This window comes from Serinus canaria, chromosome 6 (assembly GCF_022539315.1).
Source record: "Serinus canaria isolate serCan28SL12 chromosome 6, serCan2020, whole genome shotgun sequence".
Classification (NCBI taxonomy): Eukaryota; Metazoa; Chordata; class Aves; order Passeriformes; family Fringillidae; genus Serinus; species Serinus canaria.
The window spans coordinates 10,546,342-10,567,496 of record NC_066320.1 but is presented as its reverse complement, the minus strand read 5'-3'; the positions used below and the strand labels follow the sequence as shown (position 1 = coordinate 10,567,496).

Below are 21,155 nucleotides of genomic sequence, written 5' to 3'. Positions count from 1 at the left end.
TTATTTTATTTTAGTATGTGCCACTGCTGTAAACTTTGATGGGAGCCTAATGGAGGAAGCACAAAGAAGAATATAGGAAAATGGTGCTTCTTAACCTCTGCTTTTTATCCCAATTATAATGCTCTTGCAGTAATAATCTAATGATTATACTCTATATGGTACTTTATCAGATGAAACCTGGCAGGGGAAGCTGCTCTCTGTGGGAAATATTTTCTGAAGCTTAGAATAAAGAGAAATAATTGAGGTGAATAACAGAATTCATGCTGGATTAGACTTTTCTCTTGTTAACCAAATCTGTCAGCCAAATGGTGTTTCCTGAGGCTTCTCTTTTTTTGACTGGTAGAACTGGGACAAATTAAGAGCAATTAAGGCCACTTGCCTTTAATGTGTAGTTTATGTACTAGAAGTTTGTCACCACACGTTTGTGGTAGTTTAATTTTGGGGTTTTTTTCAGTTAAAGAGAATACATGGGGTATGATTGCCTCTCATTTGACACTCATATTGCAAACGAGGCAGTCACTGTGGTGCAGCCTGTCAGAGCTTTACCTTATGCTGTTTCTGTCTGTTACTGCTGTTCTGCTCAGAGAGGGCAGCAAAGGATTGCAGATCTTTTGGAATCCAAAAGGAGCTCAGCTCTGAGATGTAATACTGAGGAAAAATCTAAGTCTGAAAGGAGAAATGGGGGAGGCATTCAGATCACTGCTGCTCAAAGATACTTGAGCTTTTTGTCCTTTAAGGTGTGGGTGTATGCAATTAGTGGAGATTCTGATAAGAGCAGCACTGAAACACTTTGAGTTTAGGCATTAGGTGTGAAGAGTCCCAGCAGAAGCACAATGAGCTGTAGAGGATTCATCCTCCACTGGAATATTGTATGACTCATTTGGCATGAAGATAAAGGCTGTACATTTAGACATATAGTGAACAAAACACTGGCATTAATTTGCAGCACGGTGAGATGAATGGCTGTTGTGATATTAGGTATTTTCATTAGACCTCGAGGCTTTCAGACTGTCATAAGTTTGGTTGTTTCTTTTCAATATGCACAGATGCCAACAGGGGCTGTATGACATGATTCAGACACTATTCCCTTGCCTGAAGACAGGAGTGTATTTTCCAGGTAACACCTCAAAACTATGCAAATAGAGAAATTTATTAAATGACTCTGATTTGTCACGGGTCTGTGGGCTTAGCAATGATTCTTTTTCTTCCTTTCAATGCCTTGGCTTTCACTGCTAAGAGTAATAAGTCCAGTTAACACAGAAAAGCCAGAAAAGACACTTTATTCCTGCCCAGAAGTTCAGTGCAGTGCTCCTGCAGCCATTGTCTCACCAGCTACAGATGGTCCCAAAGGTGCAAAGGGTGAACAGGTACAGAGCCATGACCATTTAGCAATACTGTAATTTTGGCACTCCTTGTCATCCCTTTACTCTTGTTTCCTGCCTTCTTCAATCTTTCATTTTGTCTCTTTACTTCTCTCATTTTCTTCTGCCCCACTAGCCTTTTGTAGGCTCTGCACAATTTCAGGAAGCTGAACATGCTTTCTGCATTTATAATGCTACTCTGGATACTTGGCTTTTAATAAATAAAAAATTAATATTGTACATTTTCACAGCAGCCCATAAAATAAAGACGTAATGAGATTTTAATCTGATTGTACCGTTTGTACTCTGAATCACTTCCTATTATCTCCCACTAAATTATTACTGCTCCTTCTTTCCAGGGGCCAGCTCTCAAAACCAGAGATCAGGCTTGCTAGAGTTGCCTCCTAATCTGATGGTCATAATTTGATTGCTTCATACTCTCTGCCCCAACAGCAGAATTCCCCCAAGGTGTGATTTGTCAGGTAATTTTTTCATGTGCTGCTGCAAGCAGCAAATGGCTCTAGAATGCTTTCTGTCATGTGGCACAACCAAGTCACACTCTCTGCCAAGTGACCACGTCAGCTTCTGCCCAAACTCTTAATAAGTACACGTGAAATTGTTTATTTTCTTACCATATCACATCTGTGTTATCAAGTGTAAACCACCCACCTTGCAATGAGGGGCTTGCTTTCCATCCACAAAGGAAATTCTCAACATTATCACTTCATATGAACTATGACATCAAATTTCAGTGGCATGCCCTGATATTCTGTATAGACATCTTCTGGTCCCCTTCTCCTCTGTGTGCCCTCTGCAATTCCATGGTTAAAATAAGCAAAGCCAGCAGTACCTTTCAACAAACTACTCCAGAGAGGAATCCTTAGTAATGCTGTGATTTAGCTCATTTTCTAGATCATATAGTGTGATGTGGGATTGGATTACAGCTGAACAAGGCTGGCTTTCTGGTTTAAGAGAATGTACAACTCTGGAACAACATGAGAGCATTTATTTCACAGATTTTCAGTGCCATGTGTAGGGGTAGTGAAGGCTTTTTCATCAAAGTAATGCATTTCCTAGGAAATGAAGGTTTCTGTGGGAATAATTCCATTTTCCTGAGATGTTTTTATTTTCCTGAGGGTGGGCAGCTGGAAGAGCAAGGGGGAAGGAGTCAGTGTTTGGTGCTCTCTTAAAGCATTAAGGAAACATAGCGGGAGGAAAAATATAGGAAACATTTGACCAATTTTTTATTTTAAATTGAATTCTAGGAGAAGAATCAAGAGGCCTGTAGAGTTTCTCTGGAAAAGTGAGACATTCAGGAATAAAAGGAACTTTAGAACCGCAAGGAGAGAGAGGAACAGAAGTAGAACATGGAAGTAAGAAATAAATTTCTCATGCTTCTGTAGTCTGGTTTTCAACCTTTCAGTATATTCTTCAAAACATATTTGTGTTAGTGGCTGGTATTCCTATAGCACCATTTCAGGAAAGGTGTGACTTCCAGAAGTGTGAGGAGCAGATAAAGAAACCATCTGTTACATCAGAAATGAGTTGCCCAACAGAACTGGAGGGAGAAATTGCCTGGAATGAGTCACCAGCTTGTTTTCTGTGGGTGAAATACCAAGCCCTCTATCTGATGTTATAAACAGCATTTTTTCTTCTCTCATTCTTTGCCTGTTCATGCATTTTTTGCTCCAACTTTAATTAATTTAAAAATGTTCACATGTGTGTTTTGCCTGTGAGAACGGGGCTTTTCCCTCTGAACAGAAGATGACTTTAGCAGCCCTGAGAATTCAAAGCCTGTCCAAGTGTTCACTTTGGTCAGGGGTAAGGCACTCCCAGTTGGACAAATTCCTTGAGCAAATCTGCTGTGTGGCCTGTGATTTCTGCTCTGGAAACCAAATATCTCTTTCACGTGGCATCAGATTACAGGAGAGCTGAGCATCTTGGAGACAGGTGCTGTGCAGTCATTTTAGTATAAATTATTTAATAACAGCCTTGAGTACCACTGATAGTAACTGATGACTTGCAGAGACAAGTAACTGCTTTGGAAACAGAAGCACAGGTTTTGGAGGCTGAATTAAACAGACACAAAAAAGGTAAGGTAAAGGTAAGTATATTTTTTGGCCTGGTAAAATGATGGATGTGCTTGTGCTGTGCCCCTAAAAGGGGCCTGGAATACCCAGAAAAAAGGTGTATTTATAATTGTTCTCTCTTGGACATGCAGTTTTCAATCTCCTAGTAAAATAGATTTCATATTTTCAATCATTATGTGTTAAAATGTGTTTGTCCTGGTGGTAATAAGTCATGGCATGCTCAGCAGGCTGGTGGTTCCTTCTGCCCGAGTTCCTCGTAAATACAGAGTGAGAGAAGCATTTGTTAATAATCTTGAAACAAATGAAAAATTTGTCTCTATTTCATCTTTGAGCTGAGCTGTAAACTTGGAGAGATTGCTCTCTAAATGCAGCTTCTGATCCATTCTTTTATGATGTAAATAATGGACAGAGCATCCAGTCCCAAGTTCCTTCAGCATTTGGTGATGCCTTTGCTCCTGGGGTGCTTTTATTCTACTTCTAAAATTGACTGATAATGATCACTGAGAGCCTAGAGTTGTATTTATCCTCTGAGTACAGAAGTCCACTGCAGCAGCTACTGACATGGAAATAATTTCTTTTTTGAAGTTTCAGCTATTTTCATGCAGCTCTTCCTCTGTGATTGGAAAATGAATTGTGCTGTAGCTACAAAGGGGAATAAAACAGTAAACCAGTCAGGCAAGCTGCTTTGTGGGCAGTAGAAAATCACAAGAAGAGAACAAGATGAGGTGTTCTGGCAATCTATAGGCATCAGCTGAGGTACAGGAGATATAAATCAAGATTTAGATGCAGTGGAAAGCAGATTTTTTTTTTTTTTGTCTTAAGTTAAATACAAAAGCTTGCTACTGAAATGTTCTCCAAGTGGAATTTAGCTCATGCAGAAAAGAATGCAAAAGGTCCTGTTTGTGTGACAGGTCCTTAATGTGAGAGAAGTGATCCTACAAGCTTTTATGATTTTTCTTGGTGGGAGCTTCTTTCACCTCAGGTGAACTACAAAAACACAATTATGGACTGTATTAACTAGGAATAGGTGCCTATCATGACAACAAAGCCCAGCACTACAAGTTTGACAATTAAGAAAAATGTTTCCATTGAAGGCTGTAAGTGTTTAACCATGGAGGAGCAGATTTTCAATTTGTCTTCCACTTAGTTTAAGACTAAGCTAAGTGCCTCTAAGGAGAGAAGGATTGTGGCTACACTGGCAAGTTATGGACCCATGGGAACATAGAAATGTGTCTGTACAGAGGAGAAATTGATGCCCAGCTCATCTGTTTTATAGCTGTTATTTTCACTGCCTAATTCCCTGTCTACCTTTATAAGTAATGACATTTATTTTCTCTGCACTAGGTTATACAGGTACAGCAAAAAAGCAATTACTGAAATTGGTTGGTAAAGGATATGAATTTTCCAGAGTATGATTTATCTGCTGATCTGCTTCATGCCCTCCTTGTCATTACTGGCAAAGTATCTTTGCAGTTCTTGAGTGATCTGAATTTCTTTTCTGCATTAATTGGTGTCCTGCAGCTATGAAAAACAGCACGCTTAAAATTTTGCCTGGGAATTTTTAATCAATATTTATTACCTAAAACCACAGGAAATGGTGCAATATTTAAAAGATGTATTTGGGTTTAGGGATCAGAAATAATTCAGTCTCCAATGCATTCATTTGGAATGATTATGTAAGTATATTGTGAGGCACAAAAACCACTGTGAACTGTTTTGAGACCATTTCATCTGGAGTTGGACTAAGAGCAGGGACATGTTTTGCCCCCAGTGCATCAGCCAGTAGGTTGCAATGACTAAACTACTGATTTGGAAAAAAAAAAACAAAACAGCAAACAAACCTGGAGAAATATTTTGAAGAAAGAGTTTGAAACTGTGGTCTATTGTCTTCCAGAAGGCTTAAATCAGCATTCCTGATGACCACTTAATTTTGCATTAGTTATAAATTAATCTGTATTTGCTGTTCTATCCCTGATTAGAACCAATTCATATAGTGCTAATATGACCTCCACAGAGCTCATAAGTAATTCAGGATGAAAACAGCATTTGTTAATCAGCTGCTGTGTTTATCTTCCTAAAACACACTTTCAGGTTAAGTACATGCTCAGGAGGAGCTATCCTGTCACATGTGAAAAAACACAATCACTGAAAGGCTCTTTTCATTCTCTTTAGTTTTCAAGTGGCAATTTTTAGTGGAAGCTACAAGGTGCAAACAGGAAGCCATTCAATCAGTAGCAACTCATACTTGCTGCTTTATTTTTTCCTTATAACACATAAATATGGGGGAGCAGGTGGAGCAGAGGAGAGGTGTGTTCTTTGCTGTGGCTGGTGTCCTGTTGGGAAGGCATCAAACTCTTCAGTTTAAATGTGCAGAGGAGAAGCTGGATGCAGGGTCTGTGACTTCAGCACTGCCAAATGGCTCTGCTCTGTTGCTTAGCACCTGGAGAGCTAAGGAGTGAGAAATGATTCCTGGGTTGCAGTTTGGCCAAAAATACTCAGAAGAATAAATAATGCAAGATTGCCTGGAAAACTAGGCACAGCCTTGTGTCTCTTTTAAGCTCTGCTAAACCTCTCAGCAGCAGCAGCATGACTGGATACTCTGTGCTCTCTCTAGCACAAATGACTTTTTCCTGAGGCACCTGCAGTTAAAATCTCTTTTTATGGCCTGTGACCCCAGTGAAGATTCAGACATCAGTTGAGCTGTTTAGCTCAGTGCTTCAGGGTAGACAATTGTGAGAGCTCTCTCCTGGCTTTCTGTGAGCTCTGCTCTGTTTATGGCTTCAGCTAGTGGCACAGCTTGTCCCTCTGAGCTGAGCTTTTGTCTTCATCCTGCAAGAAACTTCTGGCATATTTGCAGTGGGAGGAAGACTCCACAGTGTGCAGCTGGTTGGCATCCTCTTCCAGGGTGTTTAAATTCAGATAAAATTTCAAGCAGCTGGACTAAATGCAGAGTGTGAGAGAGAGCAGCAATAGACCCACGCTTGGGTGTGTGATTGCAGAGCCTGAGATTGCTGCTTGGGCTTCATGCAAACACACCTGCACCTGCTCAGCAGTGCAGCAGCCTGAATTTCACTGGTTCCTCTCCTCAGCAGGCTTTCTGGGCTTACCTGGGAGGGTCCTGAATGGAATCTTTTCCCTTTCTTCCCACCTGTACAGCTGTGCTACTACACTTGGCCACATTCCCCTCATGCTTCAGCTGTGTAGAAGAAGAATTTCTGTGCAAATTTCCATCCTGCCCCAAGAATTATATCCAAGCACATTTATAATTCATGGTTTTCTTTTGATGTAAGAGAAGTTAAACCATGCAAGTTTCTTTAGCGGAGATGGACAGACACAGAGTTCCACCGAATTTAGTTGGAAATCCTGAAGCTCCTTCAGCTAAATGATATTGTCTACATTAGTTGCTCTCTTGATCATCTCCTGCCTTGCACTTCACATGTCCACTGACACCTCTGTGGAGGTGTCCCATTCAGAAGTGGTTTGACCAGCACTGCATTGCCTACAGATCACAAGCATTTAACTTCTCTGTCCCCTTACAGCCTCTCCACCCTGCCTAAGCAACCATACATATTCACTGAAGGTAAAGACAGGAAGAAATGATGTAATTTTAAAATCCTTTTACCTTTTTATTCTAGAGCTGCAGCTAAAATGGAAAAAGGGGGTGTATTTATGGGACTTCCTAAGCCTGTTCAGTAGATCTTTTATTTATGCATCAAAAACTAGTGGAGCAAATACTATCTTGAAGCTTCTGATTGTCCTCTATGGGCTGTTATTTTCTACTACATGGTATTTAGCTTCAAGCTGCAATTGCCACCTTCTGGAGAATCTCATCTGTCAGTTTCATGAGTGAAGTGCATTTCTAACTTTGATGACTAATGGTGAAAAAAAGGTGAAAAGCCTTTCAATGGAAAAGTTCTACAAGCAAAGTGAAAATATTTCTGTTCCTGGTGTTTTATAACATCATGTTTTAGATTCTGTCTAAAAGCAAAACCAGTAGTATTTTTAATAAGTGTTGGCAGCAATATGGCAGGACTGGATGACAAGAAAAGTCTTCAGCTTCTCACACAATAGTAGTTATAAAAGCTATTTAAGAAATATTTCAAATGTATCTGCAGTGCTTAAGTATATTATGTATATCACTTCACTGAAGATTGAATATTACTCTTAATATTAAGAGTATTAATAGTTAGTTACTGGGAGCTCTCCACTGGTTTTGAATGATGCAGTCCTAAGGTTTATTTTTTTCAAACACTCCCAAAATAGTTCTGAATTTGGTCTTTATTCTAGCAAACTGTGTGAGTTTTTGAATATATTGTAATTTACATCATTTACCTCTGTAACAGTCACAAAGTATGTTCCTCAGGAAAGGTAAAAAACCATAATAAAAGATGGCAGTGATTAAACAGTTGGGCCCCGTTTGTGCAGGAAAATAGATGCTAGAGAAATGCAATGTACTACTGGCATGGTGACACTGGTACCAAAACAGGAGCACAGGTTCTCCAGGTTTTGAAAACTAAATTTTATAAGTTAATACTTAAAATCACTCCAGCTTTAGGGGATTGTCCACAGGAACAATGGCAATGGCCTGACCCTGTGAAAGAGGCACTCTGCTGTAGCCAGCAGGCACAGCTGGGGAAAACCTGTTTTCTAGCTTGGGTCCCAAGATGTTCTGGTGAGGCAGACAAACAGTGAGACTACTTGAAAAATAGGCATATTTGAGGAGTTCTTGTGTAGATTCCCATCCTGGGAAACAAGCAGTTCCTGTCTGCCTAGAATGAGTCCTCAAATCCAAGTAAGAGTGCCAAAGCTAATTTATAAATAAATGTAATTAATGCTTTCATTATACTATAAAAGGTATATTTTATACTAGAATAGGTAGCTGAAATGATTGTTAATAATTCTATACAGTTTGTTTTCTCTTACTAACAAAAATAGTGTTTAATCTTCAAAACTACATATAAAGCTACTCAAAGGCTGTAAGGGGTGAACCCCATGGAATAACAAAATGATATTTTATTAGTTAAGTAGTTGACATTCATGGTTATTACATTTCTCAGAGTTATTAAACATTCTCTTTGATTTGTCATTCAAGTTAAGTCTGCTGTGTTTTAATAACCTACTAAATGATTTCAGTTTGAATCATTTTGGCCTCAAGCAACATTCAAGATGTTCCCATCTCTTGAGAGAGAATCTGAGGGTGTAGAACTCTGTTCATTCCTGTTTGTTTTATTTCCATTTCTTTGAGTCTTCATCTGTTCCTTGTTTTTATCTATGAGCTGACTTCAAGGGGCTTTAAACAGAGCTTTTCTCATTTACCTCGCAGGAACCTTCCAAGAATATTTCTGCACTGAAGCCTCTGCAATAACTGCACCTTAGGTGGTTTCAAGGCAGCTGAGATGTATCAATCCAAGGTAAGGGGATGGATCTGCTTCCTTGGGCACTGACAGCCTTTCCTTTGCAGGTCAGCACTGCTGAAACAGAAGGTGCAGTTGCAGGAGCTGGGTGGGTGCAGGGCTGGGCCTCACCAACCCATCAGGAGCTCAGGATATCTGCTGCTCAGGGCATCTGAAATGATGGGGTACTTTATGAGCTGTCTGCTATAAAATGTTCCTCTGCTTTTGCACAAATTGGGATCAAACATGTGCAAAAGAAGCAGATTTGGTGTGTTAAGCTCTATCTGCTTCCAACAGCACCATCAGCTAAAACACAGAGAATTTTGTGTTCACTCTCCTGAAAAAATCTGTGGAAAATGGAATTCTGTAATAGCTGTTATCTTAATTTTCAGCTCATAAGAGCAATAAAAACCACAATAGGTGGTGTTTGCTGAGAATTCATTAATGGTTATGTCCCTTCAGTAAAATACAAAGCAGCTTCATTTCACTGTGATCATCAGACCTTGACAGCAGCTTGGTGAGTTTATTATTTTCCTTTGCTGCTCTGTATTTTCTGCCATGTGTTTTCAACCACAAGTTTCTCCCAAGGACTTTGAATTTCTATTGCAAATAAAACATTGACAATGCTTTTGGTTACATGTGCTCTAACACTTATCAGTGAGACATTGCACAGCCATTTCCCAGCAATAACAACATAATAAGAGCTTGGCAGAACTTTTTTCCTATCAGCAGGCTAGATTATTTTAAATTGATAACAAGAGCCAGGTGGCTATTCATAAGGGCAAGATATGAATTGCAAGCACATGTTTCCAAGGCAGTGTTGGCCAGTGGCTGTTCAAGCATAAATTGCTTCCTATGACCACTTTTGATGGGAGGTAAATGGTGCAGTTCATCTCTATGGGAGCACAAGGTGGCAGGACACCTGCAGCATTACTCTTGGCACTGTTCCCAGTGAAAGAAGGCAATGTTCACTCCTCTGTGGCACACCTGACTGACACTGCAGTGAGGAATTTCCTTGTGCTGTTGACCAAAGATTAGGAGTCCTGTGCTGTTATGCAATATTCCTGTAAGGGGGCTGCTTGCTGCAGAAGATGCAGGGGGGACTTTCAGCTGGTAACACAGGAAAATACAGTTGTCCTACAGGATAAAAAGGTGAATTGATGATCTGAGAGGAAAAACAACAGGATTCCTCAGTGATCCTAGGAATAGCATCTCTCTAAACTTTAGTTATTCTAGCTCTGAAACAGGCAATAAACAGACTTGAAAACATCAGTAGGTTGTGAATTTAGAGTGAAACATTTCTGGTTTCTGTCTGTTTATGAAAAGACAAGACAGAAGCTGATTAGAGTATGGTCCAAGTTTTTACTAAGCCTGGATAAAGAATATGGAAAGGGAGAAGGGAAGAGCACTTGGCCTGCCCAAAGGAAGAAGGAAGGCTGTGTCTGAAAGTCTGTCATTGTCAAAGCAAGAGCTACTTGAAGCCTTTGTTTTTATGTGCTCGGGTTGATTTTCTCCTTTTTTAATTCAAGGCATAGAAACAATAGTTCAGTCAAAATTACTTTAATCTAGCAACTTGCCTACCATTTTCACAAAACCCAAGAGACCACTTTGATATCTGTAGTTTAAATCAATTATTTGAAGTATATGAGAGAGAAGGAGTCTAATATAATCTGAAAGCAAAGGCCAGGTACTTCTGTTGACATAGGTTTAACTTGAAAGTTCTTTGGCAGGAGAGAACCATTACTTTTTTTTTTTTTAATGGAAATCTGGTCACCTCTTTTCTTGATAGCAAAGTTTTAATTGTTTTTCCTAGAATAGAAAATTGATAGATTGAAAGGGATTTGGGTTAGGGTTCAGTCCAGTCTGGAGAAGCCAGCTCTTTAAAATCCAATACTCCAAGCTGTTCCCCATCTCTGCTTGGAAAGTTGTGATCTATATTCAGTATTCCTTCTTTTTCCCCATCCACCTGTGTACCCTTGGATGTAAAAATCTCCCTGGGATCCACTCCCCAAAAGAACAGTGTACTATTGAGCTGACAGCATTTCTCTGATGCCATGATTTTTTCATAAATATAAACAGGTCTCATCAGCAATTACATTCTTCCTGAGGTATGTTTATCCTCAAGTTAAGGTCTAGGGCACACACAGCAGAATTTTCTTTCAGTATTAGCAGTGTGGTTAAGTTCCTCACTGTCTACATTTTTTCCCCATCCCTGCATCAGTGCACTGTAAATTAGCACACAAACTATTTTATCAGTGCTGCTTATTTTCCAAAGGCAGGGACTGTTGAACTTCCCATATTTTTGTTTGGCTTTGTGTCAATAAAATTGAATTGCAGGAGGTAACACTTCACCTACTGGGTTGTTTCATGACATAAGAGGTGACATATGCTTAGTGCCCTGTATTTCTGATGAAGTCTTGAGTGATGCCTATGAGCCCTCTTAAAGCTAAATAGAGACACTTAACTCTGTATGATTTAAAGCTCAGCAAATAAATTGCAGTGGAAATGCTGGAATACAAATATAAAAAATGACTATTGTTTTGAAAGAGGTAAACATGGAGAAGTGACCACACCTGCTTACCATGCAAATGCTGTACCAAGAATTGCTCAGAGTCAGTATCAGGATCTTGCAGCACAGTGACACATTTTAAGTTGTTGTCTCACAAATTGCTGATATAAACTAGCAAGGCTGTACATCACTATTTTATGTGAAAGAGCATGGCATAGCTTTACACAGATCAGGGAGTGCTAAGTTACCACAATTAGTTAGCAATCAGCTCACTTCAGATCAGTAAAATGGGGAGTTTACCTTGTGTTCTGAAAATGAGAGGCTTGAAAGCTGTATAGAATTGTTCTGGTTCTGAACCCCCTTGGCAGTTAGTTTTTTGAGGGTAGCATGCAGAGCTGTTATAGAAAGAAGCAGTCTTTTTGGCTATATGACATTTTGAAAATCAGATTCCATTTTTCCCCCAAGTTCTCCTTTGCTGAGAGCTGAGCAGGGCTTGGGTTAAACCCACTGGCAGCACATTATATTTATTATTCTTATGGTTCTTCCTAATGACAGAAGGAGGAATGCAGTACCTGGGGTCCTCTGAAACCATGAAAATTCCCTGGGTGAGTTTTGTGGGTGTTTCCCAGCTAAAGGCCTTCAACCATTACCACACAGGTTTACCTGGAAATTTCAGAATTCCCATCCCAGCTGTTCTACAGGGATGCTAGGTTGAGAAAAACTATTTACTTTCTTTCTTCCTTGTTTGAGTATGTTTGTTTTCCCTCATTCTCTGCTGCATAACTAAGGAAAGTAAATCTAATGACTAAGTAATCTCTCACACTGGATTATGTTTTAGATTTCTTATCAGATTCCATTGTGTAAGTATGATCTGACTCATGGGAGAACAACTGTTATCAAATGTATCTTTCTTCAAAACCTTTAACAAAAGATAATAATTGATAAGGTTTTCCTAGACCATAAGCCCTGTTTTGCTCATGCCACACTTTCATAAAGGGATAGAGATAAGCTAATGGAGTTTTACTCATCCCCCTGTTTAATGTTTTCAATTCTTTAATTTTCTTATAATATAAACGGTGTTAGGTAGAAGAAACAGAACAAATCTCCAGAGACTTATCATGTTCATGTATTAGAGGTGCATGTATATGCAATGATGCAGCAGAAAAACTAGCCCTTACAACTGTTGCAGAGTTGCCTAGAAATTAGATCTGCTGAGATTTTGTTCTGGTAACATTCCCAAGAACTTGGGTACCTTGTAATTTAAAATCCTGCTTCTCAAAATCTGGATCCATTGAGTTCCATCTTATTCTGGAATTGAAGAAATTCCCTATGTACCCCAGAGGTCTGCTGCCATCCAGAAACAGAATTAGCTGTGTCTTTGACTGTGCTCAAGTGTCTGGTGCCTGTGCTATTTCCAAACTGCAAGAGGAATTGGAAAGAAAATATTTTCTCTCTTGGGTACTGTCTAATCTTATGCACTCAACATGTATTTTTACATCTACATCATCTGGACTACAGAGAGAAATAGTTTCCAGTGGTGATGTAAAAGGACTAATGTGCATTCAGAGCTCTGCTGCCCATCTGGTAGAGAAAGGACTTTGAGTATAGATGGTCCAGAACATACAGCTGTGAGTGCTAACTGATCGTTTGCTAAGAAGGAAACCTGCTACATCCTCAGTTTGCTATTTGTGGGGGTTTTTGAGATGGAGGACTGGCCATGCTGGGCACTTTTAACTGCAGGACAAGGCTCACAGTTGGAAATGGAATTGGATTTAAGTGCCTGCACTACCTCTAAGGGGAATCCTAAATGTATCTTCTGCTTTGGTATTTTATCTTGGCTAGGTCAGCCAGTTGATCTTAAACATCTCTAATTGCTGAGCAGGGAGCCTAAAGGTGTTAGATTGCAGCTGTGAATCCTGCTGGAATCATTCAGAAAGAATAACACTATTATTAGGGGTGATGACAAAATTTAAAGAGTTTCAGTAAAATGCCAATGAAAAATAGAAAACATCCTGTCCTTAAGAGACCACAGTATAAACTGACAAAACACAGAAAATCTGTGAAGCTGAGGTATTTCCATCTCTCAGGTGAGAACTGATGTGTTGGCTTGCTGAGGTTTATAAAACAAACCCCATCTAGGGTCAAACATCTTAGAGTAGAATGCATCAGAACCAGAAGGAAGCTACAAAATCCCAGTATTTATTTCTGGGAAACAAGAGGAGCAAAACCTCTGGCTTCATGTTTTTTTTTCCTTGAAAATGATGTCCATTTGAGAATTTTGTGCATGTACACAGATTTTTTTCCAAGATCCATCTCTGACCAAGAGAGGAGCAGCTGTCTTGTGCAAGAGAGACCAAAATGAGCATTCTAGCACATAGCTAGAAAATTATATTAAGGTAAGAGAAGTACATCAGATACAGAGAGGGGAGGAGAGTTTAGAATTCTGATTACTGGGTCAGACTATCTGGAAGATACCAGGCTTTCCTAAGATTAATCACAAGAGTATCTTTCCTTTCACAAGAGCCACTGGTGGTCATCTGCCATTTTTTGCTTTTATAAAACAACAATTTGAAAATGTGACCTAGAATTGCTGAAAGTCACTTTACGTTTTTATATCTTCTGTGTCTACAAATCTGGGGTTATCTGTTATTTCTGGATTGTATTTTCTACAACTTTGGCTTAATTTTGTTAATAAAAAAGAAATTTGTCAACCCTTAAAACTGACCTCAGTATTTGCATAGCAAATATGTGAGCAAAACAGAAAAAGCTCATTCGCAGCCTCAGTATCCAGTCTCCACTTCAGCCATATCATTTAACAAACACCACACTATATAAAAGGAATCTGTGTGAACTGCTTTTTCATTTCATTTTGAAGCAGGAGGGTAAGTTGAATTCCCTTTTAATAAATCACAAAGAATTTCAGCTAGAAGGCAAACCTGTTCTTTTTGATTTCTGTGGTCATATTTACATTCTAAAATTAAATTTCCCTTTATTAGTAATTTTTTTACTGTGCTTATGCTAGCAATTTTGGTAGATAAGGAGGTGCCTGAAGGACACTAGATAGTAATGACTGATGAAGGTCATTAAAACTGGATTAAGACTGAAGGGCTGTGTTTTTTCAGTTTTGCTATATAACTGATCAGGAGTCTGACTCTGCATCATAACCCAATTATGAGCTGGATGCAGCAGTCCATTCAAATGTAATTCCCTGAAGGATCATCACCAGGCAAAGGCTGCATGTTGTAATTTCATTTCCTTATCTCAAGGTTGTAAGTATTCCTGGCCACCCAAGGTAGGTTTCTGTTAGGGTCTTTAATAATCTGCTCTCTCTGAGTCACTGGCCAGGGTTTCCAGAGGGGTCTGCTGGCCTTCAGTAAAGGGTAAGCAACTCGAGATGCTTCAAATTCAACAAACCAAACTCAACAGCACCTTCAGTGCTGCACTGTGCTCTCTGGGGGATTTGATTTTACATTCTTTCAAGTGCAAATTCTTGACCGTATTGCTATTAGTTAAACAGTTCCTGTATGCTGCAAATTTATGACATAATTGAGTATTTTTATATTCAAGGGTATGTCCCATCAGATGGAGGTTGATGAGACATTCCCCTAGAAAAACAAGTTGCTGTTGATGCAGCTTAAAAATAATCTCAAAAGTCTTCTATAACAGAGTCAATATGGAAGATATGAACAATGCTTTTTCTTCTAAAAGGTCACCTCAATAAATGACACTAGACTGATATTTTGATTCTGCTTGGCATATATACTTTGAAATGTAATAGCAAATACTTTTTTGTACTTGATGAACCTAGGTGTTAATCATTTTACAGCATTCAAGCCAACCAAGCTTTTATTTTAATTTTCAAATGGAGATAGATTTAAAACCTAGTATGTGTAAGTGCTGATTTTTTTTTTTATAAGATAGAAGTTTATAAGAGAGAGTAGGTACAGGATCCTCTTTGAGTTGTGCCAATAGAAAAGTGAAGTAATGGATCCTAAGTTATTTGTTCTGCATGACTCAACCCATGAGCATCATCCCATTGGACACAGATACCTATTCTGGCATCTTGAACTTTCTTTGCATCTCCTGTTAGTTTAACTGAATGATGTCAACAACTGGATATTTCTATGCCATGGTATCTTACAGTCCTTCATGTTTCACAGCTGCACAGCATAAACACTCACTCTGCTTTAAACAACCCACAATGTACAGTTTTAAAATGCTTTTAGTCATGATAGCTCAGCACTAAGATTATAAACCTAGTTATTTTTTAATCTGTAGGGAAAAAATAAAATGAATAAGCCTATTGCCAACCAGCAAAACTTCATTTTCTACAAGATTAACTGACATTTTCGGGCTTGTGGAATTTTGTTCAGAACAGGATAGAAATGTCAATTGAGCTATAAAGTTTTGCCCATGTGTAAAAGAGTATCAGTTTATGCCAAATAGATGTGGTTAGACAGTGCTGTGCTGTAAGAAGCTCCCAAACCTGACCAGTACCACTGTGGCACATCTGCCTTGCAGGTTAATATCCTGTGCATCATTGAGTGATTCCATTCCTTGCAGACAGCTGATGGCTTAAGTGTGATCAGTTACCTCTGAGCCTATCATTTCTCAAGGATTCATCCAACAAATAGTCAGTGACAGTGAAAGGAATAATTTATCTTCACTACTCCAAGTTTATCAGTCTGGAAAGAGTTTTGTGTATAAAGTACACAATGGTTGCAAAATAAATCTGGGAAATCTCTTACATCTGAAGTATAAACTTTATTTAAACAAGGAAAAAATGTAAATTTCAAGAAGGGATGGTGGGGGGAGGAGTGTGCAGCTGTGTAAACCAATGTCTACAATTACTTACAGAATCATTGCTTGACAAATGTGTGGGTTTTTTACAGCTGGCCTGAGAAATCATGTTGTCTTACTCATCCTACATCCTCGTAGCACTGGCTGCTTTCTCAGGGACTTGCCATGCATTAAGTAAATACCCAGGGATTTCTGGGCTACCTGGTATCCCTGGAAGGGATGGTCTGAAAGGTAAGCAAACTTCTTCTTTTGCAAGAGACCCACCTCACGAAGGCTGCATGAGCAGAACAGATGACACGGCAGGACATGTGCTCTCAAGGGAGCAGATGTGCTCAGCACAGGAAGGAAAAGAGAATGGAGGAAATGGGCAGTTTAATTTCTTTCTACAAAACAGTTCTCCCCTCTCTTCTGGGGGAAGAAAAACTCTAAATATAAATATTTTATATATGTGTAGAAATGCTTTCTCCAGGTCTGCTGGCAAGGCTAAAACATGATCAGAATTACTCCCAGTCTCCCTGTATTAGGTCAAATATGGGGTTTTTATAATGGATTTTGAAGTGCAGTAAGAGCTGCAGTGTTGCTGGGGATGCAGCAACATTTTGTGCTTCTACATTGCTGTTTGGTTTAGCTGTGAATTGGGGATTATGATCACATTAGTGACTTTATTCTACATGTAGCACTTCCATTACCCGTGGAAAGTGGTATGGAAAAAAGAATCTACCTTTACAGTGGGTTCCCATCTTTAGCAAGCAGTGCTGGATGTATTTTACACTATTCAGAAACCTTCCACTCCCACTGTTCATGGCTCCCATTAAAGCAAGATAAACACCCAGCACTTTGAAAAGAAAATCACACAGTGCCATATAAACTGTCTCCTCCTCAAAGTATCCCTCATGCCTGTTCATGACCAATTACTGGAATGAACCCTCTCTTTGGCAAAGCCAGTTTCACAGATAAACTAACAAAAGGCTTCAACCTGTAACGCTTCAGTTGCTTTTCTGCAGAGGGGAATTATCAGCATTTCAGAGGACTGGATATTTTTGTTAGTTTGCTTTAATATAGACTAACAACAATGTGAGAAAATACTGGGAAAATATTTATTTTACTCTTGCTGATGTTAAATAATATAATTGCAAGTTAGTTCTGGAAAATAATTGTTTTTTTCCCAGGGGATTGTTCCTAGCAGCACAGCCTAGTATAGCTGTATAACTTTTGTTTTCATCTCTGTAGGTCTGCCTGATTCTCTGGCCAGCAAACACCACAATGCTTTAGCACATTTGAAGCACCAACTTTTCCAACTTGAGGCTGGTAATCCTTCCCCTTGTTACTTTTTCAGCTCACAATCAATTTTAAGTGCAGTAGGCAAAGTTAGTTACAGAATCACAACTTGCAGGAAGGAAAGGGTGCTACCCTCCAAAACTCCATTTTCTCACTCAAGGCAGGGGAAGTCAGGGTTCTTGTCTCCCTGGAGAGAAGCAGATTCCCCTTGGCAATCATAATACACATTCATTCAAATTGGGTTTATTTTTAAAACTATTCCAACTACCTGATGTTGCACTTTCCACATGGATTCATAGAAACTCTGTCTTGTACCACTTTTGTCTATCAGCAGCCAGGTTGTTAAAGGTGGTAAATTGCTTTGCCTTGCACTGAAAAATCCCTTTTCCCTTGCACTGAAAAGGGATTCCCAAAACAGTTATCACTTTTCTGTTTCCCTTGCTCAAATCTGAAGCATGCAGATCATCTTTAGAAAGTACACAAAATATAACAGGGCTGATATTTAGCAGATGTTGGTGGGAATCCTTGTCTTGGAGACAAGGACAGGTGGTCACAAGCAGCAAAATATATTAATGAACAGTTAGTGAGTAGATAACATTAAAGATTTTTATTTCTCTTCATCCTTAGCTCGATTTTTCCCTCTGTTCCTCTTAGTACTTTTAGTGTTCATCTCTTGATTTCTCTTTGCTTTTACATCAGTATGCCATAGAAAACTTACAAACCTAACTCTTTTCATGTTTCAGTGCTTGCTTTGAATGGGAAAATAAGAAAAGTAGGAGAGAAAATACTTGCTAGCAATGGGAAGAAAGCTGACTTTGCATCTGCACTACAATCCTGTGAAGAGGCTGGAGGAACTCTTGCAGCCCCCAGGAATGAGGAGGAGAATAAAGCTGTCATGGACATTGTGAAAGAGTATAACCAATATGCTTACTTGGGCATTAGAAAGGGGGAGACTTCAGGTCAGGTGAAGTATTTAGATGGCATGCCTCTGAGTTATAGCAACTGGCACCAGCACGAGCCCAATGGCAAGGGGAAAGAGAAATGTGTGGAGATGTACACTGATGGCACCTGGAATGACAAAAAATGCAATATGTACCGTCTCACAATCTGTGAATTTTAAAGAATGGCCTTTCAGCCACCTCAGAGTATGGAGACAATGAAGTATCTCTGTTTCAGGTTGATTAAATTCCTGCCATTTCTCTGTATCCTAAAATATAAGATGAATCATATTGTGATATTTTTTTAGCCTTAGGAAAATGCCAAATATGCTAAGTGATTAACATGATTAAAATGTGCCTGAACTGATGTGCCCGATGTGTTTCTCCCTTTTGGAGGGTTGGGAATACTCAGAATTCATTTTTCATGGCAGACTGTCTCCATACCTTTGTGAAGATTAGAGGAAAATTCCAAGGTTTAACTAGGGAGATTGGAAATGCTGAAGTTAAAATTGCCTGTGGCTTCATAGTTGGAAGCATTTTGAAGTACTTAATAGTTTCTGCCTCAAAAGAGATGCACAGAGGTTGACTTCACTGGAGCAATCATGGTTTCAGGTTTTGGACATCACTTTCAATCACAGAGCCTGTGTCACATTGAACCACTCTCTGATTCATCAGCATCCACATTTTGTTTTATAAAAATATCAATAATACTAGTTACAATTAATTTTTTTTCTAGTTTCAGAAGCTACTCTCTTTAAAACACAAAGGTAAATATTGCACTCAGTTCAAGAAGATAGATAAAATGCCAAAGATTGCATTTTGTTGCTGGAACAGCACATTCCCTCAGAAAACCATGAGACTGCAGTGTTAAGAGGGCTACCTGTCTTTTCCCAAAACACTGATAATATTTTGGGAAGGCAGCTAAGAGTGGAATTTCAATCAGTTCAAACACACACATCTCTGCTGATGTTATACACCAAGCAGCTGCACAGACAGACTTCAACTCAAATCTGGTAGGACCAAGAAGGAACTTTTCACAGAATATTCTCACTTCCACTCTGCTTGGGCAGCTGGTGAGCAGGGGCAGCAAATTCTCACATTCTTACCTTGCAGGGAGGAAGCCCTGGGCTCATCCATCCTCATTTACACACTACCTGAAGGGGGGAAAAAAAGAAAGCACTAGCTTTGAAATTGATGCATTAAACACAATCTCCTCCCCCACATTTGGCTCTGTGCAGGAAGCCCCTGGGAGCTGGACTTGACTCTGGGCACTCCCAGATGTTCCCAAGCCTCCCATGAGGAAGAGGGGTAGGGTCTATTCCCATCCACTGCAAGCCCTGCCAAAATTTTGGCAAGGGATGATTCATCTGCAAGGTTCATGCAGCACTCCAGCTGAGAAGAGAGCAGACTGGGATTCTGAATTGGAAAAGGCACACCCAGGACCATGCTGGATGGATTTCAAAGGGTGAACCTGCTTTCAAACCTGCTTTCCAGAGCAGCTTGTTTTGAGACCAAGGACCATGGTACCATTTCAGCCAAAAGTTCCCAACAGGAACTTTTAGAGCCATGACAACTCGAACTCTGTGGTTACATTAAGAAAAAAGTAAGGCTAAATTTATACCTTTTCATTTTCCTGGGTTTAGAAAACCCAGCTACACTAAATCTGCTAGAAAGGAGCTGAAAGTTTACTTAAAACTACCTGTTAAATATTAGTATTTCAATAAGCAAACCTCATTTGCAAGTTTTGAGTCTAACTGTGCAGTTCCTTTGTTAGAGCAAAGTGTTTAGCTGTCACAGAAAGTCACCAAAGCCTTTTCCCAAAAAATCTCTACCAACATCATCTTTTACTCTCTGAAATGAAAAACCATATCCTATTTACATATATCTCCAACTATCCCAACTATGTTTTGGGGTAACCTATTCCTATAGTTAATGAAAAATTTATTTCTACCACATTTGGGATTGCAAAATGACTGTAGAGATCTCTTGTCAAGACCCTTAATGGGTAAAAACGTTTTACAAATGTTTTAACACCACATAACATCTATTTCTAAATCTACATCTAAACAGATTTAGACTTCAAGACAGCGGGGTGTTTTTCCAGTTAAGAAAAATAAGATTTTTATTTTCCAGTCACAAGCTAGTATTTATTACATCAATAAGCAAAGTATCTAACGTAGGTCTTAAAGCCCAATTTTTTCTGCTTTAGCCATTATTATTGAAAAAAGGAGAAAAAAATCAAATTAAACACATACATGATGCTGAAAATTGAAAGGTCCACAGGTCCAGCCAGAGAACTGCTAGGCAGTACTTTCCTCTTTATGGTTCACACTTGATCTGTAATGTTTCTTGATTATTCTTTGCAGTTCCACAGAGGAAAAGTATCCAGAAATTGTTATTTTTTTTTATTTTGACATGGCTTTTTTTTTTGGTGTTAAGGTGTATAACGTTATCAATTTATACCCTCAAGTGCTATTTGAAATACCAGCATTTCAGTCTGTTTTTTTTGTGAAAGATCTGAATTCTCCAGTTATGTTTGGGTTTTGGTTTTTTTTGGACAGAGAGGTTGGGCACATGAAGAAACAAAATACATTGTTTCTGTGTTCTGCTATAGTAATATAAAAAATCTTGATAAAATCTTTCCTTGAAAGTGCAATAATAATTTCTGATGTATTTTTTCCTGTACCAGACCAGGAAAAATCCAGGTTAATCTTTTTTTCTTCATTTATAATAATTTGCTACAGAAATGCAACATAAAGATAAGATCTTTAAATCAGAAAATTAGT

The 21,155-nt window shown here is 39.0% G+C and overlaps 1 protein-coding gene across 3 annotated transcripts; it reads left to right on the top strand.

The window, feature by feature from the left end:
* Nucleotides 1–1,728: 1,728 nt before the first annotated feature.
* Nucleotides 1,729–18,729, top strand: LOC103814211 (pulmonary surfactant-associated protein A). Of its 3 annotated transcripts, none has more exons than XM_050976273.1 (5): nucleotides 1,729–1,843; nucleotides 8,775–8,862; nucleotides 16,246–16,384; nucleotides 17,384–17,461; nucleotides 18,175–18,729. In XM_050976273.1, exons 3-5 carry the CDS (start codon nucleotides 16,261–16,263, stop codon nucleotides 18,549–18,551), a joined length of 579 nt encoding a protein of 192 aa, XP_050832230.1. In that variant the 5' UTR covers nucleotides 1,729–1,843; nucleotides 8,775–8,862; nucleotides 16,246–16,260; the 3' UTR covers nucleotides 18,552–18,729. The 3 variants fall into 3 exon arrangements, with proteins under 3 accessions (XP_050832230.1, XP_050832229.1, XP_030097179.1); XM_050976272.1 differs by lacking the exon at nucleotides 1,729–1,843 and adding an exon at nucleotides 3,362–3,454; XM_030241319.2 differs by lacking the exons at nucleotides 1,729–1,843; nucleotides 8,775–8,862 and having other exon boundaries at nucleotides 15,813–16,384.
* The last annotated feature ends 2,426 nt before the right edge of the window (nucleotides 18,730–21,155 follow it).